This window comes from Triturus cristatus, chromosome 11 (assembly GCF_964204655.1).
Source record: "Triturus cristatus chromosome 11, aTriCri1.1, whole genome shotgun sequence".
Classification (NCBI taxonomy): domain Eukaryota; kingdom Metazoa; phylum Chordata; class Amphibia; order Caudata; family Salamandridae; genus Triturus; species Triturus cristatus.
In genome coordinates, this window is record NC_140594.1 from 1,042,451,850 (window position 1) to 1,042,475,714 (window position 23,865).

The 23,865-nt window shown below is 45.4% G+C and overlaps 1 protein-coding gene across 3 annotated transcripts in view; it reads right to left on the reverse strand.

The window, feature by feature from the left end:
• Positions 1-23,865, reverse strand: part of LOC146785903 (D-beta-hydroxybutyrate dehydrogenase, mitochondrial-like) — a 76,079-nt gene that overhangs the window by 1,799 nt on the left and 50,415 nt on the right. For 2 of the 3 annotated variants that reach the window (XM_085635280.1, XM_085635282.1), the window contains 2 exons: positions 19,741-19,882; positions 3,494-3,646 (listed from right to left, as the gene is read on the reverse strand). In XM_085635280.1, coding sequence (XP_085491406.1) covers positions 3,494-3,646; positions 19,741-19,882 — 295 coding nt within the window. The remainder of the gene's footprint in view (positions 1-3,493; positions 3,647-19,740; positions 19,883-23,865) is intronic. The other variant, XM_085635283.1, reaches the window with a different exon arrangement.

Sequence of the window (23,865 nt, forward strand, 5' to 3'; positions counted from 1 at the left end):
TCCAGACATGAAGACCAATCAATCAGGAAATGTAATGCGCTGCTTATCACCCAACAAGATATCCAGACTCATTCGAACAGCCAGGTATTGAGGGCTCTTCAGAATTCCGGGAGTACGGTGGTGGTGGTCCGGAGCTGCGTGGGGAGGCTGCACAAAAAACAGGGGAAAAGCAAGAAGGTAGTGAAAACGAGGGAAAAGCATAGAGAAGGCACACAAAAAAGGGGGGAGAAGCAGGAGAAAGCAGTGAAAACGAAGGAGAAAGCACAGAAACACAGGGAAAAAGCAAGGAGAAATCCATGAAAATTTGGGAGGAGTAAGGAGAAGGCACACAAAAGACGGAGGGAGCGGTGAGAATGAGGGAAAAAAAAAAAAAAAAAATCAAGAAAGTGGCACACAAAAGGAAACGGGCAACAGCAAGGAGAAAGCAGTAAAAACTAGGGTAAAGCAAGGAGAAGGGACACAAAAAACAGGAGAATAAGCAAGGAGAAAACAGTGAGAAATAGGGAAAATCAAGGAGAAGGCACACAGAACAACAGGGGGAAAAGTAGTGAGAACAAGGGAAAAGCACATAGAAGGCAATCAGAAAACGGGGGGAAAAACAAGGAGAAGACAGGAGCAAGAGTAATGCAGCACCAAGGGAAGAGCTGTGCCCAGGGCCCAGACAAAGGGGGGAATAGGTGTTGGCAAGATGGTCCATCTCCGACTTGATATATGGGGCAGAGCGGTTATCTACTCCATTTGAACAATCCAAGGACTCTGCCTCCGCCCACTCTCAAAGGGGCGCACACTAGTCTTTTGTGCTCCAGACAAGCTGAAGTCAGGGGCGGCTGGAAAGTCTAGACACCTCTTTAGGGAGAGGGCTCTAGAAGCTTCTCCGACTTCAAAGTGGGCACCAGGTAGAAGTATTGGACCCTCAGAACCAATACTTCAGATCAATTCTGGACCTTTGGACTCCGCCAGGAAGAAGCCTGCCCAGCTGTGAAGTTTGCCCTGCTAACCAAGGACTGCTTTGCTGCCAAAGGCCTGCTGTTGCTACACCAGGACTCTTCTGCTGCATGTGAACTGCCCTGCTGAATCCAGGCTGCCTGTGTGGACCCAGAACTTGAGTAAATCTCCAAAGGCCGGCTAGCCCCCTGTTCAAGCCACAGGGACAGAACAGGCTTCTTCAACGCTGATGCATCTCAACTCAGCTCATCCTTGACGCATCCCAGCAAAAGTCATCACAAGCCCCGGTGGCTTCTTTGCGTTGACACAGCCCGACACCAGCCCATCACAAAGCTTCAGTCCCCTGCACCGACGCATCACAGTGCAAATATCTGCAAGCCCCGCTGGCTTCCGCAGCGATGACTCAGGACCTTGATCACAGCTCTTCGTTGACCGTCACCTACTCAACACATCTCAACACAGGACCGCACATCGCAGCACCTAGTCGAGTCGACAATTCCTCGATGCCAGCCGGCACAGTGAGACACAAGGACTTTTCGTCTTAACACCCAGGCCAAGAAGGTACTTTTCAGCAGACTGAACATGTATTCGACCTCTGCTCCACTGAGGGGGGCGAGGGGGCTATACTTGTGACTTGGACACGGTCTCCCATGACCAGATAGCCGCGGTTGGCGCTTTGCGCTTTTTACTTCTTACTGCTCGATTTTCATAAAACCTTTAAAATTGCATATCCCCGGTTCTACTAATCGAATAATCAAAATTAATGTGGGATTTTTCTTGTGCTGTGTTTTCACTTTATTACACCTTTATTGGGTTGCGTGTGTACTTGATCAGAAAATACCTGGCTTGGCAGTTCCGGCTAGACTGTTCTTATAGGAACTGGGTCAAGACTGATTTGCATATGGCTGGGTTTAATCGGAGGTGGCGTGGTGGGCAAAAGAATGATGGGTTGGAATGCTACCCAGAGCGAATGCCAGTTAGACATATTGTAAGCATCTGCCTACCACTTGTGTGTTTGATATGTGTGGCACCTTCAGGTAACCACTTCAGAACATTCCTGGACCTGTGGAAGATCAGAAGAGGCTGAACCTGCTGTCTGAGATCTGAGAAGAGCCTAGATGACTGGACCTGCTCTCCCTTTTGTACCAAAAACAAAGAAGTGGGCTCCAAGGGTCATAAGGCTGACCTCCTGTTAAATCTACAGGGACACAATGAGCTACAGGAGGTCTTTTCCTGCAATTGCCCAGCTGACCAGTGGCAACTGGACCTGGACTACACCCTGGTGCCTCTGCATCTCATCCTGTAAGTCTTTAAGTGTCTCCCCCCGAGGCCCCAGAAGTGTAATCCAGTAGTGCATTAGAATTTAAAGAACTAAGGTCAGAAGGGAAAGTCTTTGTCCAGGACGAACTTAGCCTACCTGACCCACGGTCCATCAAGAACAGCATCAAATTGTGCCTAGATCCGGTTCTACCGCAAGCATGGACTATCATTGGTACTTTGTACTTCTTGGTGCCATTTCTACTTAAACTTTAAAAAAAACATTTTGACATTCTAATAGTTTTGCATTTCACCTTTATTAGTGTTTTAGTACTACATAAATACTTTAAACAGTGCCTCGAAGTTAAGCTTTTCTTCTCTGTACCTTTGCTACCAATGAGTTGAGCTTTTATTACTTGAGGTGGGTACTTGCACGCCTCAGCTAATACCCCAATTGTTTTACAAAATTATGATTCACATCTAGATTCAGCACGGAAACAGGAGTTCAAGACATTTTGGATGAAGAGGATGCTTTCCTGCGGCGTTTTTTTGGTCTGTCTGCCGCCTATTGACAGTCTGGATCTTATCCCATTTTTCCAAACTCTATCTGCTCATAGGGCTTTGGTATCAATTCCCTGACCTTGGACTAATTCTTCCCAAGGAACTAGTGGCAGGACAAAAGATAGGAGTCCTTCTGGTCTACTGATTTATAGCTTTGAAGATGTGAAGTGGGCGTTACCCAAAAGTTTACTAATTTTAACTTGTATCCCCCACCCACCCAAATAGTCACTACACGGCAACTGACCATCCACCTCTGTGCTGAAGACAGCCAGGTCTACATTAGAGTTACCGACTCTTCAGTGACTGAATATCTTAACGCATTCTAGGAGTAAATGGCAGCTTCATATCTGAAATACAATATCATTTTTCAAGACACAATGTGTCTTCCTCTTTACAAAGAATAATCATCTTGGATTAAAGTGAATATATTCTCATTTTGCTCTGAAAATGATCTCACTAGGGGGAGAGCAAGACCAGATGCACACAACTAGGTGTTAAGACCTGTAGTTATTACACGAAGAATCCGGTGGCCCACTAATCGGCACTCTCCAATCCTAACTGAATTAACTGTTGTTGCTTGTACTTTCTTATTTAGAGCTATATACATCTCTTGTAGTTTAAGAAAGGTGTAACTTTTTTCCAATCACCAGTTGGTTCACGTTAGTAAGCACACAATCACAGACTCCAAGCTTTCCATCTGAACAGCAATTGGTAATTGTAACGGACTTACCTTTCGCTCTGCGAATAAGTGGCAGGAAAGCTTTGGTTACGCGCACTGTTCCCCACAAATTTACTTCAGTCACTTCCTTGTACTTTTCTAAACTCGTAAATTCCACTTCTCCAAAAGTGGAGATCCCAGCATTGTTTACGATACCCCACAGGCCTACAAATTTAAAAGAAATACATCAGCATAACTCTGACACAAATGTATTTTTCTTTGATAGAGAGCTATGGAAAATTAAATACTGGTGTACTGTATTGTGGTGGCATTCGTATAGTATTTCCCACCACTGAATAGCTGTCGAAGCATATAAGGGTTTGGGTAGCACACTATAGCACTGAGCAGTGCTCTGCTGAAAGACAGACAGTGTGACCTGTATGACAACACTGGTGCAGTGTGTGGTCACAAATTCTGCCTTCTTGGTGTACTGGAGGAACTCAGTTGGCTGAAGTTCAAAGGCTTCCTGGGCATCTGCACACAGAATAAAAGTATCTCAGGGGTATAGGTCCCGTAAGATAGACCAGCCACCCTCACTCCGCTGTCTTATGTCTTGACTTGGGGTATTCTTTAAAGGGCTGCAGTCACCAGATGTCTAATTCCCTTGAGAAAAGTAGCAGTTGTAGAACCAGCTTCCCAGCCATGTACCAGGCCCTTTACAACCAAGCTTATCAAGTATGCTTTTCTCTGCAGTACTCGGCCACCCCAACCCTCATCAACAGCACTGTGAGGGGGAATCATCAGTACTAAACCCTTCAGCAGTATTTTTTTCCACTGTTGTCCACTGGTCAGGACATTATTGTAGCATGGTGGAGTTGACTTGCCAAGTAAATTCTGTAAATCTGCAAGCCCTCCATCTGCCCATCTTACTTGAGTGCCTCGTTTGAATCTACTCTGTTTACTGGTCCACGCCAGGGTTATCGATAATGTTTGAAGAGCTCCCTAAAGGGGGTTCTGGGTTTGTGGCACATAGAATTTAAGATCACAAACAGACAGCTAGCTGGGCAGGGAGAATCAATTTTAGCTAGGGCAATTCACTTCATAATTGAAAGAGGCAGCATACTCCAGAGCCTGACTGAGGAAACTAGGCCTTCTTTGACTTTACCCAAATTGTACATGTATAGTTTCTCCAGAGTGTGGCCCACCTGCATACCCAAGTATCTGAGATTTCTGTTTTCCATCTGAGACCCAATGCAGGGAGGTCGGCCGAGAGTCGACCTACTCAGCCTCTCAAAGGCAAATAGCACAGATTTGCCCTAATTAGTTTGTAGACATGATACTTTACCAAATTTATCAAACTCTGTCGGGAGGAGTGGGACTGCCCGGTGTGGGTGAGGGACAAATCAGCATGTCATCACGGTACATGGATACAATATGTTCTATTTCAGACACTAAAAACCTCATCCTTGCAGCTTATTCCTAAGTGCTATAGCTACCGGTTCCAGCGCAACTGCAAACAGCAGGGGTGAGAGTGGACACCCTGCCTGGTGCCATGTTCTATTTTCACCTGTATTCCATCTGTTTTCAGTCTTTTTTTTTGTAAACATATTTTAATGAGTTTTAAAGTAACACTTCAAAAAACCAACATCTCTCCAACACATCCACTCTCCTGCCACACCACCCTACTTAGGCATTAGGTAGCAACCACATAAACACATTCTTCCCAATATTTCACATTGGTCTCTAGTTTGTGGTTGTCAGCCTCACCCCATAGGTCTGTGGATGGTCGCCCAGACCCTTGATCCTGCTGCTCTCCTGGGTCAAAATGCGTCCTTAGGCCGTCCATTGCAACAGGACACCGCGGCCCCTCAGAGCCTCAGTCCATGTCCTCGTATCGGGCCCTCCATTCACCTCAGATTATTTTTAACTTGTTTGGACAGGCCCGTGCCATGTCGGTTTGTTCTACCGCTCTCATACACCAGTCCATGGTGTGTTCCCAGTCCTCCACCCTCAGACCCATTGTTCCATTTTTGGATCACATTGCGCTTAAACACCATTATGGCCACATTACAGAATAGATGGGTGTATTTCTCCAATGATTGTTCATCTCAACTGCCCAGCATGATTAGTTTCAGTATGAAGTCTAATGTGATGTCGATGACCCCGGACAACCGGCTTCCTACACTCACCCAGAAGGGCCAAATCCTAGGACACTCCCATATTGAATGAATCAGTGTGCCCCATAATGAGCAGCTCCCCAAGCACCTGTCAATTGGCCATCTATTCATGGCAAAGAGTTGGGACCTTGTGAAGTATGCCCTATGGAGGATTTGGAGTTGGACCAACCTAAAGTTCACCCGCATTGCCACCCTCCTCTCATTGTCCTGGAGTCTGCCGAGATCGCCCTCCCATCTATCTGAGGGCCTGGCGCGGTGGGGTACGATTAGCCAACAGGGTGTTGGACAGTGCCGATATGGCGTGCCCGTGTAAAAAGGGAGCAGAGCACCCGAAATTCCAGGGGGGCTCTCCTCCAGGTACGGGAGCTCATCAATCTGGCCTATACATCCTCTGATGATTGCCAATTCATACTCCGACAGGAGTGTTTCAAAAGGGATCGGGCCCCTTGTAGTCGACACTTCCCCAAGCTTCGAGATCCCCTGGAGATTCAATTTGGTCCCCCAACCAACTCCTTGCAGGGGTGGGAGTCTGTCAGCACCCCCCTTTCCAGGGGGAGGGGGGGGTTCCAACGTGAGGAAACCCTGTCATCTGGTACATTTATGGCCCTTCTCCAAGCTCTGATTACCATGCCCTTTACTGTATAGTTGCCTAATGTAGCTCTCCGCTGCCTTTGCTCTCTGATCCGCTGCCAAAGAAGGTTCCCACTGCTCCACAAATGACAAATCATTGACAACCACTAACTGTGCTGCTCAATAATATAAATGGAGATCCGGGAGGACAATACCCCCATTGAAAACCTTTCTAGTCAAGTCCTGCATCCTTATCCTGGGGGCTCCGCCATTCCATAACAGCAGTCTCGTTGTGGCCGCCACTTGTTTAAAGAAACTGTCGGGGACCTCAAACAGGGACTTCTGGAGGGCATATAAAAATGTTGATAAGTAGATCATTTTGTAGAGCGCTGCATGCCCTAGCAGTGACAGCGGTCGTTTACCCCATCCACCTACGTCTCTCCCATAGTCCCCCAGCAGCCAGGTTATTATTGTAGAATAGCTGGCAATCTCAGTAGTGTAGCTGCCCAGATACCTGAATCCCCACTCCTCAACTGGAACCAGACGGCTCCAGCAGTCTCAGGGTCGCCATCCAACGATCGGGTATAGATCAAATTTGCCCCAATTAATACACAACCCAGAGTAGGAGATCTCCAGTATCTTCTTGATGGATCCCTCTGGCTCCACCAGGTTTAGAAGGACGTCATCTGCAAACAGCGAGACAATGTTCTTCCATTCGTGTTCCCAGCAGAACAGTGAATCAGGGCATCTCTGCAAATCCAGTTCGCCACCGGTTCAATGACTAATGCAAAGAGGAGCAGGGACAGTGGGCAACCCTGCCTCATCCCCCTCTTTAATGCAAACCTCGCTGAGAGTGTATGGTTAACCCGGACACTGGCTGTGGGGCAGGTGTATAATAATTGAACCCAGACTTGGAAGGACGGGCCGAAGCCAATTCTCTCCAATAGAGTCATGAGGCGTGCCCATTCCAACAAGTTAAACGAATCGGCAGTGTCTAGTGCAAGCAGCATCGCTAGTACCCGCAGGCAGCACTCGTGGGCTAAACATCCGAAGAGGCATCCAAGGTTTGACTGGTAGACCTGTACAGCATGAACCCCCCCGATTGGTTTGGGCCAAGATAGTGTGGGTCACTGGCAGTAGGTGATTTACCAAGACCTTCATCAGGACCCTAATCTCGATAATAAGAGGAGTGATGGGCCGATAAGAGGAGCATAATTCTGGAGATTTACCCTGCTTATGTATCAAAACTAGGTCTGCTTGTCGAAGATCGACAGGCAGTACCCCTTGGGACTGCGCATCAATAAACATTGGGTGGAGCGGTTTCACCACATACTGTTTCACACTGCAAAAGAATTCCACCGGGAATCCATTGGGGCCCAGTGATCCACCCCCCCCCCTCCCCCCCTGAGCTGCACCAGTGCTTCCGCTATTTCCCCCCTCCTACAAGTCCCCATCCAAGGATTTGTCCGCCACATTTTCTAGTCCTGTGCTCAGTCTTGCTGTAGGGTTGGAGTATAAAAAACAGATCCAGCTGAAGGAAGCCCCACCCAAATCCGAACTCTGACAGGGCCTCAAACATGCAGCCCCATTCTAAAGTGTGACACACCTTCTCTATATCTAAGGCTATAGATCACCACACATTTTAGATAAATTGCCCTAGGAGATGCCTCTTATATTTCGGTGATGGGGCCTAATCTCAAAATAAAACAGAGTGCAGAGATGGACAGGTGCTTCTACCCTTGTTACAGAAGTTCAAAAAGAAAGTATGGCATAGCATGTGACTCATATGGAAGGAGAATTCCCTGCACAAAACTGACCAGATGTGGTTGGTGGAAGATACATAGAAGACTGGAAGTCTAGATAATGTGGTGAGTAGGAGGTTGTTGTGGGTGGAGAAGGTGAGTGGATAAGATGTATGAAGAACTCAAACTGGTGAGGGTGACAGACAAGGATCTGAAGAGAGGGTGCAGAAAATCAATCTAAGAACAGCTGGTGCTCCAGAAACCACCTAGAAGGAACAGATGAAATAGTTTCTGGAGAACTTTCTCAGATAAGTGCTCCGATAATGCTCCCAAGCCATGAGGCTTTATAGCTGAGTGGACACAATGATCATTACACAGAAGTGCTCCCACAGGCTGTTCCCCACTTTCAAACAAAGCGTGCATAAGGAATTACAGAGGGAGGCATCCTATTTTGAGAACCGTGAGAGAGAAAGGGGGCTTACAATATAATGACCCCAAATAGTCAGCTTTTCCACATCACTCCTGATGACCAGCAGTACAGAAAGAGTTTCTCCGATTCTTACAGGGTCCGAACAGATAAAGGGTTCATTTGGCAACACTAAAGGCATTTTATGAAGGAAAAATGATGGTCTTTGCCACTCTTTGGAATATCTAAAGCATCAGTGTATGGCTGCAGCAATTTCCATTTTTCGCTCAAAAGCTTCAAGATGTTTTCGGTCTTTATCAGATGGAGGCCATTATAAAGAGGGAAGGTTTGTGCTCTTCTTGCAGATGTGTATATGAAAAGGAGTCGATTTTGCTGGTTTATCGAGAACTCTTTATGTTGCACAACACCATTTAACATAGGCAGAAAAGCATCCAATTTTTATAATGTATTAAATGTTTCCAATAAATAAAAAAAACCTGAATCATCCTGCTTCCCTTCTGGTTTAACACCATATGTGTTGGGGTTGATAGATCCTGATCAGTGGGCTTTATCCCGGGCCGCCAGTGCTCGGACAATACTAAACACCGCCTACATCTAATAGACAATTATGAACACTTCAAGGTCGAACACATGATAATCTCCATAGACGCAGAGAAGGCGTTCAATAGAGTGGACTGGCCCTATCTTAAGGCATCCCAGAGTCATTTTGGACTGCTGCAGTGCTTTGATTGTGTCCTCAGCAGCTACACTAACCCCTCTGCCTCAGATCGGGTAAACGGTCTAGTCTCGCAGACATTCCCCATCCAACAGGGGACCAGGCAGGGATCTCCACTCTCACCAGTCCGATTTGCCTTGTATATGGAGCCCATGGCCCACCGAGTGCGCAATGATCCCTTAATATCAGGGGTGAAGTTCGGGGGTGATGAACATAAAATTAGCCTCTATGCCGATGAAGTCGCTGCCACCCTGGAGAAACCTTGGGAGTCATTGCCGGCCCTTCTTATTGAACTAGATCGCTTTACCCAGGCCTCAGGCTTTAAGATCAACATACATAAGTCACAAGCCCTCAATCTATCCCTTGGCCCGGATACCCTAGAGGCGCTTCAACGGGCGCATCATCTCCATCCCATACCTACACCTCACAACTAGTATACAGACAACCAACTCGATAAATTACACAACGCTGCTGCGGCACATCCGAGATTGCCTCTGTAGGTGGAGGCCTCACTCACTGTCGTGGTTGGGCCGTATAGCAGCAATACGGATGCCAATTCTACCTAAGATAATATACGTATTCCAGACACTCCCATTAGTTCCCCCATCGGGAGTATTATATTCATTACAACAGAACTTGGAGCGCTTCATATGGCGCGATCAGAGGCCTAGAATACGCCGGGAGTTAAGCTATAGAGACCCAGCGGATGAAGGGCTGGGGATCCCTAACCTGCAGGACAAATATAGGGCAGTTCAGTTGCGGCCACTGGTGGAGTGGTCACGGCCGGAGTCCGAGAAACACTGGCTGTTCATGGACAGGGCTTTAGATCGACAACCACTCTGGAGAGTCCCCTTCATCGCCAAAGCAGACAGGCCCCGGAACTTATATCGCTACAAGGTAACGCACCCCAAATTGTTGGCCTGGCCACCTCCTGCAGACTTTTCCCTCGCCGATATCACCAACAGTTAACAACCCAGACTTTTTCACCAGGGCTGGAATCAAAGTTTGCACAGTGGACAAAAGAAGATCGACGTTCGATAGGACACCTCTTTGACGTAGAAGGACTGTTGTCCTTCATTGACTTGCGCAAGACACACAATCTTATAGAGGCGGAACACTACCGATATCTGCATATTCAACATTGGGCAATGCACAACGGGAAGGGGCAGGGAGACCCCTTACTCCATTTGAAAAGTGGCTACTCACGAGGCACACAGACGAGCGTCTGACAACGGACCTTTACAAACTTCTCAAACGCGACCCGGAGCCAGGGAAATCACCCGGACAACTGAGATGGAAGGGGGAATTGGGCAGGATGCTTTCTAAGAAGTGGGAGGACATTTATCATAGAGCCTGTCACACAGTGCGCAACGTAACGAACATTGAAACTTCCACAAAAATAGCCACATATTGGTACCTTACTCCCCAAAGACTCCACATAGGTAACCCGACACATAGCCCCCATGCTGTAGGGCATGCGGCTCGTTGGGAACTCTGACCAACCTGCTGTGGGAATGCCCCAACTGGTGAGCTGTTGGGGAAAAGATTCTGGACGATATCAACTCTCACTTCAACACCCAAATACCCACCTTCCCAGCTTACATTCTCCTGGGCCTCCCTAATCCTCTCACAGTCACACTTAGAGTGTGGAGAGGTAGGCAAATGGCATTAGCTCTAAAGGCGGCCCTGCTAAATATTCTCTCCCACTGGGGCACTGCCACCACACCTACTCACTTGGGGTGGTTCCACAGACTCTGGGGAATACTGGGGATGGAGAAAATTTCCCTTTCACTCTCTAACCCAGGAGCTTCATTCCAAGACCTTTGGGAGCCTTTCCTGAAATTGTTGACCTCGGAGTTCACAGAACTTACCTGCCCGAAATACCGGAGACTACTGCGCTCAACAGATCCACCACAAACTGCAACATCAGATGATAAGTTACATCACCAGGCATAAATCCTCCAGGGCCAGATAACTACAAGAGGAGATTGAAAGAAGTACTGTGTATTCTCAAGACAGTGAGGAGGGTTGGGGGGGGGGGGGGGGGGGGGAGAAGAGGGTGGGAGGGGGGTACTGTTATGGTTTTCGGGTTTAATGTTTCTCTATCCTAGCTAATCCACTGGATGGAATCCACAGAGACAAGTACAGACTGTGCCTTAATTTTTCTGTTGTAACTTTGAATGAAAACCAATAAAAGAAATCTAAACATAACACCATATGTGTTTACAGCTTGTTTAACTTCTGTGTAGTTTATTACAACATGATTTAAAGTTAATGATCTGGTAAACATAAAAATCTATATTTGATCTCATAAAAACAGATCATAAAAGATACATTTAAAAAACTGTGCATGTGTAATAAAAGCAAGAAAATCCATTAATGTTTTTACCATCACAATAAAATAGATAAAATCGTTATGTGAAAAAGAGAAATATACAGTTTGATCAAGAAAGACAGTAATCTGGTGAAGGAGAGGTCCGCTAGCACCAGATATAAATATCTACACACCAAAAACTATAAAGGCGACCTCATTAAAACCATTGATTTTCACAGGTGAAGCGCACTTTCTGTAAGGCAGTCTACTGAGTTACATGTAACCAGTCCACTAGTTGCTTAAGAAAGGATCAATGCCGCTAGCGATATATGCAAATTAAAAACAATACAGGCATCAGCATTAAGACATCATAGATTTACACAAATGCACTTTTTAGAAAGGAGCCAACTGCATACATGCATCATGGCCCACAAATTGTTGTAGAAAAAGCAATGCCACACTCCATTTGCTAAACCGAAGGAGAGGTAGTAGAAACCGTTTGGTGGTGGGAAGATGGTACTTGCAAAAAACACAAGCAAGAGGATATGAGGGGACAGCTCATAACATGGGCAAATACATATGTCAGAGGGAGCAAACTTGCCTTGCGGGAAACATAAGAGCCATCTAATGGAACCTAGTCTGAAACGGGTCAACAACATCCGTTCCCATGTATTCTGGACCACATTCAAATATGGAGCCACGTTCTCAGCAGTTTGAAAAAGACAGTATTCTCTGACAGCAGGTTTCATTACTTTCCTGCCCTCCTTCTGAACCGGTCTATGGGATAGAAAGCAGTACTTAACCCATCCGTTGTTCTTTTTGTAACACCCTCTGGCTTCTTGTATATGTAGGAACAGCCGACGGAAAAATGTGTATCCCTGATGTATTTAAGGCAGCGGATTTTGGACCCGTGTGAGCAGGAGAGGCAGTCTAAGATAATTGCATGATTTAGACCAGCCTCTTCATTCGACCAGATTCAACACCATAGAAGCAACGGGCCAGATTGATCAAATTCTCCACATATTCCAAGCCTAACTCCTAATGGGATACAAAGTGCGAAGCAGTAGGAGGACCTCATCACACGCCTACAAACTATTTTCCTCAGTTTGTATTCTACTACATCCCTATAGACCCAAACCACAGAGCAGTAGGCCAGAGTGGGAAGGCACTTTCTCCTGTAAATCTTTAGTATAGGTGCAATGGAATTTTTGAAGCAGCTAATGAATAAATTGGCCCACTGTGCGCATAAATAAGTTTATCCTATTCACTAAACACAGGGTCCAAGTACATGCATCATCCAACATCACCCAGAGGTTTGGGAACAGCCTCACTTTCTCTATTCATCTTCTACCAATACACGTCAAGCGTGTTTTTTTGGTCCACAAACCATAGTGGGGGTTTTTGAGAAATTAGTTTCTAAGTCAAGCTTTTTCATTTACATGCCACAACTGGTAATTAAAAGCTTTTACAATTGGCCGTCCTATCAAGTAGCACAGCATCATCTGCATATAGGAGAGCCGGCAGGGACTTTTTTTGTTGTTGACCAAAGCAACATCTGCCCCCCACATTCACAAGTTCAGCTTCTAAATCCTTTATGTAGTGCAAGAATAAAATTGGAGCCAGCGCGCAACCCTGGTGCACTTCACAATCGACTATAAAGGGAGATGAGCACTCTCCATTGTCCCTAAACCTTATATGCTGATCGGTCCCAGTAAAAGTGTCTTGGAATGGCGACAAGATTTGCTTAGAGGCCCAAGGAATTTAAATTGTACCATAATTTGGATCTATTTACACAGTGAAAGGCACTTGTTAGGTCCATGAACGCCAGCTGTAGGGAGCTGCCCTTTGGCAAACGTGCATTTATACACAAGATGATGTAGATTTAAACATTGTTTTATAGTGCCTATGCCTTTTCTGAATCTATATTGGGCGGGAGAGAGAATATTTCTGTGCGTCTTCCAAAGAAGCAAGCGATCCAATATGATTCTCCCAAATATTTTAGTGACAAGAGTCCAGAAGTGAAATTTGGCTGCAGCACTTAGGGTTGTGTACATTTCCTTTTTTGAAGGCTGCCACAATTATGAAGTTACACCAGAAAGAAGGGACCTCAGACTTACAGGCAGAGTTAGTGACCTTAGTGAGAAGGGGGGGCTAGAACCATGGATTTTAAGTAAATCTGTTCATGGAGGTCCCATCCGGTCCAGAGCCTTTTTTGAGGGGCTTTGGAGGAGGACTTGAAGAATCTCCTCTGCTGAGAAGTGGACATTCAAGGGCAGAGGACAGTCAAACAATACTTCCTCAGCTTGTTGTGCTGGAGCGATAAATTACACTAAAGTGGTCTATCCAGCTTTCAGGCCCAATATGAGTGTTCACTTTGTCAGGAGAGACCCCTGGGGCAAAGTGAACAAATACTGCCTTCCGTAAGGCCTGTGGGCCCTTGGTCTGGCAGGCAGCTACAAGGGTTTCCCACTTCTCATCCTTAAGCACGCTTTTTTTTTTTTTTTAGGGCCATGGTGTAGACTTTCCTACACTTACTAATTGCTACCTGGTCCCCGGGGGATTACTTCCGCACCCTAGCATTGGTAATTCTGCAGGCTTTCTCAAACCAGGACTAGCTACGTCTTATATTGTTCCCATGTGTCTAGACAGCATGTCTCTTATACGAAAGGTTAATCCAACAAAGGTACTTAGTGCAGCAGTGAACCCAGATATCTCCGATGAGTAACAGTTAACCAAATCCTCGCACTCATTAGGAATCTGTATTATTATGGTCTTCATATCTGCGGAGCGCCAGACAAGCCTACCCTCTGCGTCTTTTGTGAATAGAACCTGCAGACTCCCCCTATTAATCATCAGGGCCTTTAGAGGATTTTTTTTATATTGAGGATTATGATCGCTGTAAATAGTAGGAAACAACACCCTATCCAGAATAAAAAGGTGAAAGCTCCGAGAAACAAAGACATAATTATTTACTTGAGCTACACCCCCTCCCCATATATATATGTCCGGGAGGTAGAGATGGCCAAAACAGAGACATCACTCCCTAGATAAGGGGTCACCAAAAAGGTGTATAGTAATCGCCCCCTAAAGTCCATAACATCCTTCCAATTAACTTCATCTACACCTGGAGCAAAGGTTGATGAGGCGAGGGTAGGCACGATGCCCACTTTTGCATTAAAGTCACCAGCCGGGATTAGATTGAATGATCCTCCTATATATGCATTCTTCTCTGCTAATTTTATTACCAAGGCAAATAGCCCATGGAAATTCTGCTTTTCCCTAGTAGAGAATTCATGGTTATGAAAATTACCCATAAGAATACCAAAATGTTATCCCCAACTAAATGTAAGGCCTGCATAGTTTCCCCTCCATTGGTATTGGCCATATTTTGCAGCTAATTCCTACTTTAAACCAGGCGGCCAAACCCCCTTAGCTCATCGTGCAGTGGAGGGAGCTGCAGGAAGATTGAAACATGTGTACCCATCGAAACAGATATTATCCCGCACTTACGTTCCAGCAAAAAAGCAATATCATAGGTATTAACTAAAGTATGCCAATCCTCAATTAGTAACTTAGAAGCCAGGACAGTGATATTCCAGCTTAGGAATCTCAATGCAGAGCTGCCTTTAACTAGCAAGAGATGACGCCAGGCCTTCCTTGGCAGCCACAGGTACAATTGCGCTGTAGTCAGAAGGATCGGGCCTCATGTAGAATTATGCAGGGGAGGCACAGAGCAAGGGCTTAAGAGTCCAGTGGGGGTTCATGGGCTACCCCAGATTTCCAGAGGAGGCCGAGTGATCATACAGCTCGAGTGTATAGTGTCCACATACGCAGAGTCCTTAATGGCTGCAACGTCAGCACAATCACACTCCCTTCCACTCGGTCAGTCATTATCCTCCAGGCCAGAGAGTACCATGAATCTGTTCCCAAACCAGGGCTGTCCGTACACTGTGACGAAGGAGGGAGTTGAGAAGAGACTGGATTTGTATTGTACAGGGGAGTAGTAGAAGCTAAATGTTTGTAGAAAAAGCCCAGAGGTAGGATCTTAACTGTTCCGGACTTTGCTGAGCTGCCCTTACTTGTGACAGGATTTCCCCAGCAACCAGAGACCAACAGAAGTTTACAATTATGCAGTCTCCAGGAAACTGTCCGAGTAGAGGCCACTCTTCCCCTACTCTGCACACCAAGAGAATTTCACCATTGAGGTTTTGGTGACATCTCACATTTGTATTGAGCCAGTGTGTCACCTTACTTTTTAGTTCCAGTGAAGACAGTTATAGCAGGGTCAAGCTTGGAGTGTTGGCTAATATAACCACATACGGGCAAGAAGCTGGTGGTAAGTTAATCACAGGACGGGATGCTGGACAAATTTGTCTTCCAACTGAGGCGGAGTGGCTACTGACAGGGCAAATGCCCAGAGCGGCTGCACCCCTGGTTTCTAGGGCTAAGAGGTGTTCCTGAGGATGCGATAGGTCTCTGATCGTTTTCATGGCCCCTTCCAGCATTTCCCCGTCATTGATCCAAGCAGAATCAATTGAGTGAGTTGACCTTACATCTACCCTGGGCTGCTCTTTTGATGAGACTGGTTTATGCCCCTCAACATTAATGATGACGTTTTTCAGACGTTCCTCAATGGTTGTGCGGCGGTCGTGCATAGGACGTAATTTAGGATCAAGCAGGTCACTAAGTTGTCCACTTATGCTATCCCAGAGGGCAGAGTCCAATGGTGGTGAATTGGGTACCGTACTCAGCTCTTTGGTAACCAGTGGGTGGTTTGGATTACCCGACTTGTTTTTTTCCCCCTTCATTTGGCCACGGGGTCAGCGCCAGGCGAAAGCATATCAGGCCTGGTACCAGTTAAACCTTCAACTCCGATCAAGTCATCAACAAAGTCAACAGTATCCACAACATCAACATTACCTTCAGAGGCGGTGAGGACAATAGTGTCTCTGTGGGGGTAGACGGGGAGATGTGGCACGGGTAACTTAAGAGGAACATCATCATCAGTGGGGAGGGAAAGCTGCCGTTCAGCCAATTCCAGCTGGTACTTCATATTTCTCCCTCCTCTTCTGGTGAGCCCGTCTACGTTTTTGGTTTATTCTTCATGATCGCCGAAACTTCAAGTAGATTTTTTTTTATTTTAGCTTTGACAAACTTCACTAGCTTTTGATACTCAACAGGGTTTGAACTTTCAGAGTTTCAATATGATCAGAATTTGCAGTTGTGCCAACACACTTTTTGTGATACTTTTGGTGCCGACCTGGAAGAAGTGAACTTCAAAAGATCTACCTACCAGCATTGTAGATGTCATCAATTCGTTGTCCTAAACCTTTTTGTGATGTGATGTCAAGGACCTTTCGGTAAACCCGAATGCTCTACTTTGTAGCTCCAAGAGTGATTGTGTGTGACGCTCTCTAGGCTCATCGGCTTCAAGTGTCATTTCAAGAATATTTTCTGGGCGAAAGTCATGGATTTCGAAATAATAAAGAGGTAATTTCTTAGTCGTTCAAATCAGCATGCTGCTCCCACTTAGCGCCTTCTGCTGCATTATTCTCAGCCCTTGAAACCCATGGTCAACATCGATGGCTCATCTTTTTGGACCTTGGTGTATCGAAGGCCATTTCTTTCGTTGCCCAATTTGCTAAGGCGCACTTCTCGGGATTTAAGGGTCTTGGGTTTAAGTAAAAGCAAGCTTAACAGTGTTGGGATTCAGGATATGACAAACGCGCCAGACGCGTTTATTTAAATGCCAATTTTTGGAGCAATTCACAAAAATTTAAACTACTCTGTATATTTGGTCAGAAAACGGCATTTAAGAGACCCAAGCAGAGTAAAAGTAAACTTTCTCTGGCCTGGTCAAAGACTAATATGAAAAACTTTACTAATTTAAGTCCGTCGAAAGGCGAGCTTCCTGCAGCCTTCTTATCTGAATAAGTGGCCAGGAAACTTGGTATGTCCAACAGTCCAAAAACTCAGAATTGAATATCTCGTCAATTGACCTCTAAACCCTTCCACGGAGGACAAAGTCTGACTTCAGAAAAAAAACACAAAAACCCAGTTTGGTTTTGATACCAATACTTCCTGATTTCAAACACTAGATGGCAGCATACGCACAGCATGTGACTCAAAATAGATTAACGCTGCAACAAATGATTGTAGCTGCTGAACCCAATTAAATTTAACTGAGTTGACAAATTGAAGGAAGTTTGAAGGCAGGGAGGGGGTTAGAAGGAATACTTATATCTTCATGTGGTAATATCGCAAGTCAATGGATTGGGGGTGGCCTATGAGCATGATTTAGGGTGGCAGGTGAGCGCGGTTCTGCGCCCACACACCACATTCCATACTACCGCGGCCCATGTCATGTATACCTAGAGAAAACTTAAATGCTAAATTTACTTTCTTATCATGAAATTACCTTGCGACAACAAGCACTGTAAAGGCAACGTTTATGCACGAAACAATCCGTACGTACTGTGTGAGTCCATGACAGCAAAGCTGCTGTGTTTGTAGTAGGGTAGGGGTCATTCATTGTATCACTGGTGAGAAACCTGTGCAGATGTTGCCTGCATATTCTGCCAAACACCGACACCTAGCATTGCACTGCAGTTCATCAAGCATATGCAAAGAATACAGTACAATGCATTGCTTAGGCAGGTCAATGGGCAGCAGCTGTGTGCTACATGGGTTAACGCCAGGGGTGGCTTCTCCATGTGGGCGGAGGAGTGTCGCCCCACTGATTTCTCGCAGTGCGAGAAGCATACCATTTTATGTTTCTGCTTCTCGCACTGTGAGCAAGCAGAAGTGTTTGTTTGGGGGTGAGCGGTCCTGCTCTAGGGCAGGGGAGGAGTGGCTTGCCCACTCGGAGGTCGCCGTTTGGTCGGTCCCAGGGCCAACCAAACCAGCCATACGCACTCTCCCTTTTCTCCATGTAGGCTGCCATTGCAGCGTTGTGATTGGCTCGGTTAATGGAGGGAGGCTGCCTGCTTCCTGTGAGGAGCAGAGAGAGAATGAGACGTGACGCAGGACAGAGCCGGCGAAGTTAAGTTAAACTTTTTTTCTTTTTTTAATTAAACCTCACCCCTGTGCTACCCCCCCCCCCCCGCACCGCCATCCGCGAATCATGCCAGACGCGACTGGTTAAAACCGCCCTCCCAGGGCCATAACAAAGGTCCCCGCAGCCCGTGCGGGGAGGAGGCAGGCTCACTCATACTGGAGGTGGCCCCCTCAGCCCCTACTGATGTGAGTGCAAGGGGCCCCTTCAGCACATCTCGTAGGGGGGGGGGGTGCTATCACATTTTGTTACGCCACTGCGCCCTCTAGCAGGCCCCACCACTTGCCCATACTGACCACACCCCTTGGTCATAAGGCTAGACCAAATATGAAAACTACAAAAAAAGAAAAACTCTTTTGTTGTAGTATTTTATGACCAGTTTACATAGTCTTGGGTTATTCCTCATCAACTCCCATGGGGTCTCTCTGTTATCATAACGTACAGCATTTATTTACACACAGTGGGCAGAATCTCGTTTTTAACAACTTCTTAACCTTCCCCACCGACAAGTAGCCTAATTGATCAATGTATTTTTTTTTGTAAAAGAAAACCCTTATTAGGGTTCATTCCTAGACTGTGAGAGCGTACTCAGATTTAAGGGTCTTAAATTTTGTGGCACCGGAAATGCGTGATAAAAGAGCTGCAACAGAAACGTTAAATGCAAAACTAGCACAGGTTTGCATATGCACTCGTATCCCCCATGCCCCCAGCTCCTACTCTCGAACCCACCACAAAGGCCCTGAGGTAAATGTATGGGAATGTTCTCCTTGAGAACACAAGACTAATCCCCATAATCAACAATAACCACTGGATTGACCACAAACCCAGTGCAGGATCTGTACAAATCTAGTTCATTTCTAAACTGCAGGCCAACAGGTGAAAAAGAAATAATTTATTGTTGTGAACCGTGATTTATTAGCAAATAATTGGGTTGTAGATCTGGGGACAGCCAAGTCGGTAGCTTAGACCCAAGTCCAACTATCCGTACAGAACCACAGCCCTAGTAATGCTACAACGGACAACCGCGTGGCGGAGGAACACAAGCGAAGAAGAGCGTGAAAGAGAAGCGACACACATATACATGAATGGCGTCTTCGACCTTTAATCGACTTCTGTGCCTTCGTCATCACACTGCCCAACAGTCTGGTGAATGGCAATACCTAGTACAATAACCGGCTCAGCAGTCGGCAGTCTTACCGTACTGGGTTAGGGTAGGCAAACGAATGGTCACTAAGTAGTCCCTACAGTTGACATATGATATACAAGTCTGCTTTTCCACAAGTACTCGGTGAGAGGTGACATCCAATATAGGTGCTGTACCTTTCTCAGGTTCCTCCAGGTTTTCAGTTACAAATTCCACCGCTTGAGCGACTTGCTCTTCACTGCACACATCCAACTGCAGAACTTTCATGCGGTCTGAGCTGAAGTTTTCCAACTCGGTTGCTCCATGCCCATTTTTATCCTGTAAAAACACAAAAGGAAGGCCAACGTTAAACAACCGAATGACCAATCTGACAACGATACACTAAAACTCCACCTAAACTGAAAATCGCAAACTATTGAAATACAAATGCAAGGTACCACAGAATCAGAAGCTGTACCTCTCCCATCAACCCCATTGGAACATAGCCCTCTTGTCATTGCTGGTAGGATACAGAAGAGCTGTTAAGAATCTGGAAGGGATCTTGATGGAATGGTCTATCTGATGCTGGAGCATGTTGTGAAGGTAGGTGCAAATTCCAAAGATCTTTGGTATTAAAGTAGTCTTCCTATCTCACGTGCTGTTCCCATCCTAAGTACTGTAATATCGGGGAAGGATCGGATTCTATGCCATCCATTTAAGAAGGATCAATATTGGTCAACGGGAGTGGAGACTGCAAGGGAAGGATTTCCTAATTTACAGTGCAGAATCTGATAAATCAATGTTCGCATCCCAAGTCTTTGCATACGGCTTTCCGTGTGCCAGCAATATTCCTGCCCTGAGACAATTGCTCAAAATGGGACGATTTGCAATGACAAGCAGTCAGACTTCACTATATAGTAACTAATGTATGACATTACAACGCAAACTATTACAACGCATACTTTTACACGCGTTTTTTTTTATAATCCAACTTCCATTACAATAGAAGCCATTACAACGCATGCACCACTACAACGTAATTTACTATTCTAACACCATGAATGCTTACCTCAGGGAAGGTGCTGGTCAGCGTTGTAATGTCATGCGTTGTAATAACTTGCGCTGTAATGGCACTTGTGATGTAATGGAACTTGCGATGTAATGGAGGTTTCCCTACAGTAACCATTCACGAATAAGACCGGGGAAGATACTGACACATATACTGATCAAAAACGTATTATAAAACAAAAACAAAAAAAAAATATATATATCAGAAAATAAATAAAAGAAAGCTGGCAAAGAGACTGACCTGTGTAATGCAAAAAGTGATTTTAGTGCTGCAATGCATACCGTAAATAAAAGGCGCACAATAAGAATCTTTAGCAACAACTGCCCATCATAAATCGAATCTTTCATGGTTATTAATACAGTCTACTAATTAATGTTGCAGTATCGACCTAGAGGCAAAACTGGACCAAGTCATCTCCCAGACAACAGGTGTTGGAAAACCACCATACTGGGAAAGGAAAGAGCCAGGCCTAAAAAAACTCGAACATTCAACTCAACGAGCCAAGTTAGGAGAGTGAGCGCTATGCCCAAGTGACGAAACCTTCTGATAACCAATTAGCATATAATTATATAGAGGATTAAAATCCACAATAATTTATCTTCGAAAAGGAGCCCAAACACATCCCATTGAGAAGTGTGATGGTTACACAGCATAGTGGATAAGTCACAGTTAATCAAGAAAGCCTATATTAAGGTGGAAATGACAAAAGCAGGTCAAATCTGTGGAAATGTCCTTAACAACAAAAGACACAAGCATTTACCACACTATTTACAGCGTTTATGAAGAACTCAAAGGTTAACAATTTTCACAAATAGGCTGAAAGGAAATAAACAATGTATCTAGTACTACTGGTTGGCAAAACTAATGTGATGTTCTTACCTTCTAAAACACTCACCATTATACTAAAGATGACAGAGTTAAGGAAAATTCACTAGGGTGATAATAGCACCTTTTTATGTCGAGAGACTGCAAATAGCGATTGGAGAATACGCTGAAATGGTTGGATTCACAAACCAGAGTGAGGTGACCCCCATGCTTCCCGCTGTGGTCCTACAGATGGAGCAACAAGACTACACCCAGGTCGATGCTCAGTGTCCACCACTAGGAGAAGTTGGCAAGGGACAGACCTCACTGGGGAGCTCATCAAGACAGTGAGGGATTGGAGAGACATATGGATAAGCAGTGGAAAACTGAGCCAGGAGAAGCTTTTAACACGAGATAACAGAGTAGACTGAAGACAGTGTAAAACCTGAAAATAACCTGGAAGGTAGATGGAAGGTTGCAGGTGCGGCAAGCGACTGGATGCACCACACAATGGAACCGATCGCAGCTATTCCTATGTAAAGAGGGCACTCGAGAGCTTAAGAGGGGCCTGAGGGCTCTGCTAAAAGGAAAGAGCATGGGGCTGTAACAGTAGTCATCAGGGGATGAAGGTGCAGCAGGGGGACCCTCTTCAAAAGCTTCACTACATAGAAAAATGGACAACACACAATATACCATGACCACCCGGGAACCTAAGAAAAAAAACTGATAACCAGAACAAAAAAGAAGCAATACAATTTTTTTTTAAAAATGTTTTAAAAAAGGGGGCGGGTAAAAGTATCCTTCGCTAAATACATTTTATTTTAAACACAGTAAACATCAATTACATTAAAAAATAAAGGTAACATTTAAATTGAAGAAATAAAGAAAAGGTTTCAGAGGTTACTCTTCCAAGAAAAATAATTTTCTCCCAAAACATCAGGTAGTTCTTTATTTAAAACATTTATGAAAAATAAGGATTAGACTAATGATGAAAAGCTATTCAGTTTAATTACAATTAAATTTGAACAACTTTATTTTTAAAGTACACCAAGAGTGCGATTTAGCCACCACCAGGCGCAAGACCTGCACGGGAGAGCATCGTCTTTATCATTACACATAATAATCCAAGATTAAGTATCTCAAAATAAATCTCTCCAAAGACCCCCGGAGTAGCATAAACGAATGTTCGTGATTCAATGAGGGTGACATGTAGTTCGATATTGTTCACTGCCTCTAGCTAGCCCCGACTGGGCAGGTCATGTGTTCAAGCTGGCCTCCAAAGTCAAAGTCTGCCAGAAACTAAAGAGAATTCTTAATGGGATGAGGTTGTACAGCCAGTCTTTAAAAGCAAAATGGGGAGTCAGATTTGAGTGCACCTCAGTTAGTTGTCTTACAATAGTTTCAAACCTTAGTCCACTACAAATCAATACCTGGAGGGGATCAGGGGGCTTCCGGTTTTGCATGACTTGGGTTGGCTGCTAATACTAGCTGTGAAGTTAATTTGCTCATCTAAGATGGAGCAACCCTTCTTCATCTGCCACCCCAGCAATATCAGTAAAGGATTCAGCGGCAGCTGAATAGAGGTCACTGCGATAATATACGATAGAACCTCCTTCCAGAAATTATGAACAATCGTCACAAGCCCACCGCATATAGAGGTGCGGGTGCACACCCCATCCTCCCCAATCGAAGTCTGATCCCCCAGATTACCGTCAGCATCACAGGCGCCATCGGATCATAATGTTATATGCATTTTACATACCTCATGTACATATGGAAGATTTGCCAGCATATGCCATAAAAACACCAGGAGCTCTTGGGAACATCATTCTGGAGCTCTGAGGCTCAGTTCCTAGCATATGTATGTGTCTGGTAGGGGTGGTTAATTTCGAACTCTATAGAAACAAAATAAAGCAAGTTTCATACCACCTGCTGAGAAAAGAGATCCTTTTTAGTGGTGAGCCTACTCCACCCAGTCCTAAGCTTATCTTGGAATACCCAATGGAGGAATAGCCTCAGTCTGTAGATGCCACCTAGCAGTAGCCCAAAGTCATTTGCTCACTTCCCTTCAAAACTCCCATGTCAAACAAGTAGCCCAACACTGGTGGTGACCCATCAGACCATTTAAAGTAGCCCATGTCGAACACACCTAGTTAAAAATCTGGATTGCCCACTATCGCTGTCAAGGGGAATAAGTAGCTTGTGGACTTCCGAGTCCTACCAACGTTATGGCAGTAACGCAATTTGATCATGGTGGCCTGTAGCAGAGAACCCCGAGCGTCAGGGTGTCTAGCCATCCACATTATGTTGCACAGTGCCACTTAGCATTCCTCCTGCTCTACTCAGCACCAAGGATTATCTCTGGTGCAGGACAACTGTCAAAGGGTTGCTGCCAATTGAGTCACAAGAGAGTATTTCTCAATTTGGGGAACCTCCCAACTCTCAGCAC